General features: G+C 42.4%; 1 protein-coding gene across 1 annotated transcript; it reads right to left on the bottom strand.

Moving 5' to 3' along the window:
- Positions 1–670: 670 nt before the first annotated feature.
- Positions 671–2059, bottom strand: LOC136968795 (uncharacterized). The gene has a single exon (XM_067262829.1). The coding sequence runs from the start codon at positions 2057–2059 to the stop codon at positions 671–673; it is 1389 nt and encodes a 462-aa protein (XP_067118930.1).
- Positions 2060–3914: the final 1855 nt, after the last annotated feature.

The raw sequence follows: 3914 nt of genomic DNA, 5'->3' as shown, positions 1-3914 counted from the left end.
AAAAAGTTTTAATAAAGTATGATAAACGGGTGCCGCTTCGAGCGGCGGCGGAAACACGAGGCGAGGTTGAACGCACGCGAGGTTGCTAGGCGACGATTGCCAGCCAACCGCCTCCTAGTGAGGGAGGATACGGTAAGTGATTTGTCGATTTAATGGGGCAAGATAGAAGCGCTCGCAAAGCGCGGCCGATATATGTTTGGAGCGGAGCGGGGCACAGGAGTTTGCTTTAGAAAAGAGTCGTTATTATTTTATTTGACGTTAAAAACGGGTGCCGAAAATTAATTTATATTATCGACAGAACTACAAAACTAAACGGTGGCGAACGAGAAAGCTAAAATTTCGGGTAGGAAGGATTTCGGGATTTAATTAATAAGAACGGAGAGATCGAGACGTAAGCGAGGATTCAGCCGGCAATAAAGAAGGGAGTGTAATTAATAAATCCGACGAAGGGGGAACAAATGGCGTATAATTTGTTTTGCATTCAGTGACTGGAATAGCCGAGTAAGAAAGTATATTTATAGTTTTAGATTTCGAACGGAGATTTAGATGTGTCGTTACGTGTGTAATGCTACAATTGGATTATCGTGCGTTTATATTTTTGTTTTAAACTTAGTTGCTTGCCGTAAAGACGCCTGCCAGTACGAAAGAGTTAGGAAAGAATTAGAAAGAGTTAGTCGGGACCGTATAGAGCTGCACACTGCTCGAAACAAATCTTGGTTAATTCGAATATTTCGTTGTCTACTGTAAGCGTGGATAGCGGAACCGGCCAGGCCATAGCGCGAGAATGGAGGAAGGAAATGAGCTTCCTCCGCCAGCGATCAAACAATCCGCAGTCGAAAATGATATGAGATATCGTGTCGGGAACCGACAGTCCGCAGTTACAATTTCTAGAGTTGATGATTTTAAAACGATGTAAGTAATAATTTAGTTTTCCGTGCTCGGAGAGAAAAGTCGTTATAATTTGATCGTGTTTTTCTATTTTTATGTTTTTCCTATGTTTTATTGTCGGAAAGAATCTATGCGTAACATCGCCTTTATTGTCCGAATTCCAGCGAATTTCCCAAAGTCGGTTTGATCTCTGACGAAGAAGAGCTTTCGCGTGGGCGAGGGGAAGAATATCGTAGTCTATGGAGTCGTTTAAGAAGGCGGAAGTGGCGAGGGAGTCGGCCAGATCGTTTCCGGGGCAAGAATTATGTGCTTTTAGCCAACAGGCGGACGTGCCGTACGAAGCGACACACGTTTTAAATAGCTCGTATATTTCAAAATTTAGAACGGTCGAAATTTTTGGTTTCGCTAGGAAAGCAATAGCTGCCTTCGAGTCCGAACATAGGAGAACGTTATTTAATTTATTACTTATTATGTATTCTAGAGCGTTTCGAATAGCCAGAACCTCCGCTTGGACTATATTGCAGTCGGAGTTTAGTTTGTATTTTCTTTGATAGACAACATTCTTGCCCGATAGAAACGCAAAGGCCGCCCCACAGCCGCGGGGGGATTTAGATCCGTCGGTATAGATACGTAGATCGCGTGACGCGTCGTATGCGACGATGGCATTATCGTGGCTGTACGCCGGATGTGGAAGTCGTTCTGCGGGCGCCTGAGTTGCGAAGAGCAAGGGCTCTTCTCCTGGCGGAGAAGTACCCGAAATTTTGATGCGATAATAATCAAATCGCTCTCTCAGCACGAGGTCCAAAGGAGTCTTGTTGGCGATAACAAGCGCCGACTCTCGCGAGATTGTTCTATATCCCTTGATTAATTTAATGCATATTCGTCTTTGAAATTTTAACAGCATGTCTCTGATTTTTTGATGCGCTAGAGAACCCCCCCAAACGGCTATTGCATAACTCAAGACCGGAAGAACGACTGCCTCATAGATGATATCGATAGACTTAGAGTTTAGTCCCCATTTGAGGGTTGCAATTTTGCTAAGGGAGAGGAGGAGCCTTTCAGCCTTCCCGAGCTGATCTCTCACGTGAGGGCACCAGTTTAGTTTTTTATGCAATTCTACTCCCAAATATTTAAACGAGTTAACGTATTCCAGTTTTTTCCCATTTAGCATTAGGGTCGGTTTCTTAAATTTTAGTTTTCTCGTTACGAAAAGTAATTTCGATTTATCTTCGTTAAACTGCAGTTTGCAATCTTTTGCCCAGGTTTCTAAGTTTGCCAGAATGTTTTGCGCTTTTTTTCTGAGATGGTATTCTTTTCTATCTGTCACCGTCACCAAGAGATCATCCTGCAAAAGCCACGAGCTCGCTTTCTGGAGGGAGAAACGATCCGAAAAACCGTGTTTAGAAGAACATTCCATAGATGGGGGGCGGCAGCGCTGCCTTGGGGTACACCTAGGTCGATGGATTTCGTTACCGTTTCTGCATTGTGGGTTAGCTGGGCTTTCCTTCCCCGGAAATAGCTGACTAAAAGATCGTAAAGATTCTTTGGGACTTCAGCATTTCGAAGTTCATTTAAAATTAAGACGGGCCACGCCGTGTCAAATGCAGCTTTTAAATCCAAAGATATTACTATGCATATTTTTTTATTATTTAATGCTTCCAGCATGCGATCTCTAACTATTATTAAGGGTTCCGTAGTACTTTTTTGTGCAGTGAAGCCAAACTGTTTACTACTGAGGTATTTCTTTTTGGACAAATGATGCGTTATTCTGTTAATCATTAATTTTTCCAAGATTTTGCCTAAAACGGGTAATAAACTTATCGGTCGGAACGATTTCGGGGAGTCTAGTTGCTTACCCGGCTTCGGGATTATCTTAACGATTGCATGTTTCCACGCCGTCGGAAAGAAACCGGAAGACAAGCAAGAGTTATAGATTCGAGAGAGAATATTCGGATCTGCGTTAAAAGCTTGTTTTACTATTTCTGCATTTAACCCGTCATGTCCGGGGGATTTTTTGTTTTGCTGGGCCGAAACAGCTTGTCTAATTTCCGAAATGCCAAAAGGCAAATCGTTTTCCCTGGAATATAGAGCATTAATGTTTGCTCTAAGTTGCCGGTGGTAATTGGAGTCGCAAGAGCGATCGTCGGAAAGAAAGAAAGTGTTTATAAATAAGGTGGCTATTTCTCTATCATCGTATAGAGTTTCACCTGCGGAATTTTTAATACATAGTTTTGTTTGGTGGGTCGAAAAGTCTTTTCTCAGTAATTTGTAAACCCGATTCCAGGGAGCGGAGTTGCCTTCGATCGTGCAGAAATTCTTCCACGATTCGGTTTTAGAGTCTCTTAATAATTTTTGATACTTTCTTCTCGCTGCTAAGTATTGTTCGCGAGAATCCGTACGATCTGGACCATTGCGTCGCTGAAACTTACGTCTAAGCCGGTTAACGTTACGTCTGGAGACAGTCAAAGCATCCGTCCACCAGGGTACGATACGCTTATATTGTTTCTTTATAGGTATCGCGTTTTTCGCAGAATTTTGGACCGCGTTTGTATAATTTTGTACTATTTCGTCGAGGGGGGCGTTTTGATCTAATAGAGAGCCGAGGGGAAGAGTTTTTTCAGCGAAATTTTGGACAAAAGTTTCCCAATTTGCTTTTTTAATGTTATATCTCTGCACATTTTGGTCTGGAATGGCAGAAAGTGGGTCAATTAGTATGTCGAAAGTTACGTAACGATGTCCTGAAAGCGATTCCTGTAGCATTACTTGCCAATTTTGAATCGAGTTTCCAATGCTTCCTTTACTTAGAGTGAGATCAATAATGCTTTCCCCCTGGTGGGCACTAAATGTTGGAGTGTCTCCAGCGTTGTGTATAATTAGATCTAAATCGTATATAAATTCTAATAACTTTTCTCCTCTCTCATTCTGAAGCCTGTCGAACCAAACCGGAGAGCGACCGTTTCCGTCGATTCCGATTATCAGCGGTAAATTTACTGACGAAAAAACAGTATTAAGGGCCGAAAGTTGAT

This window comes from Centruroides vittatus, unplaced genomic scaffold (assembly GCF_030686945.1).
Source record: "Centruroides vittatus isolate TY-2023 unplaced genomic scaffold, ASM3068694v2 contig_1595, whole genome shotgun sequence".
Taxonomy (NCBI): Eukaryota; Metazoa; Arthropoda; class Arachnida; order Scorpiones; family Buthidae; genus Centruroides; species Centruroides vittatus.
This window is presented reverse-complemented; position numbering and strand designations above follow the sequence as displayed.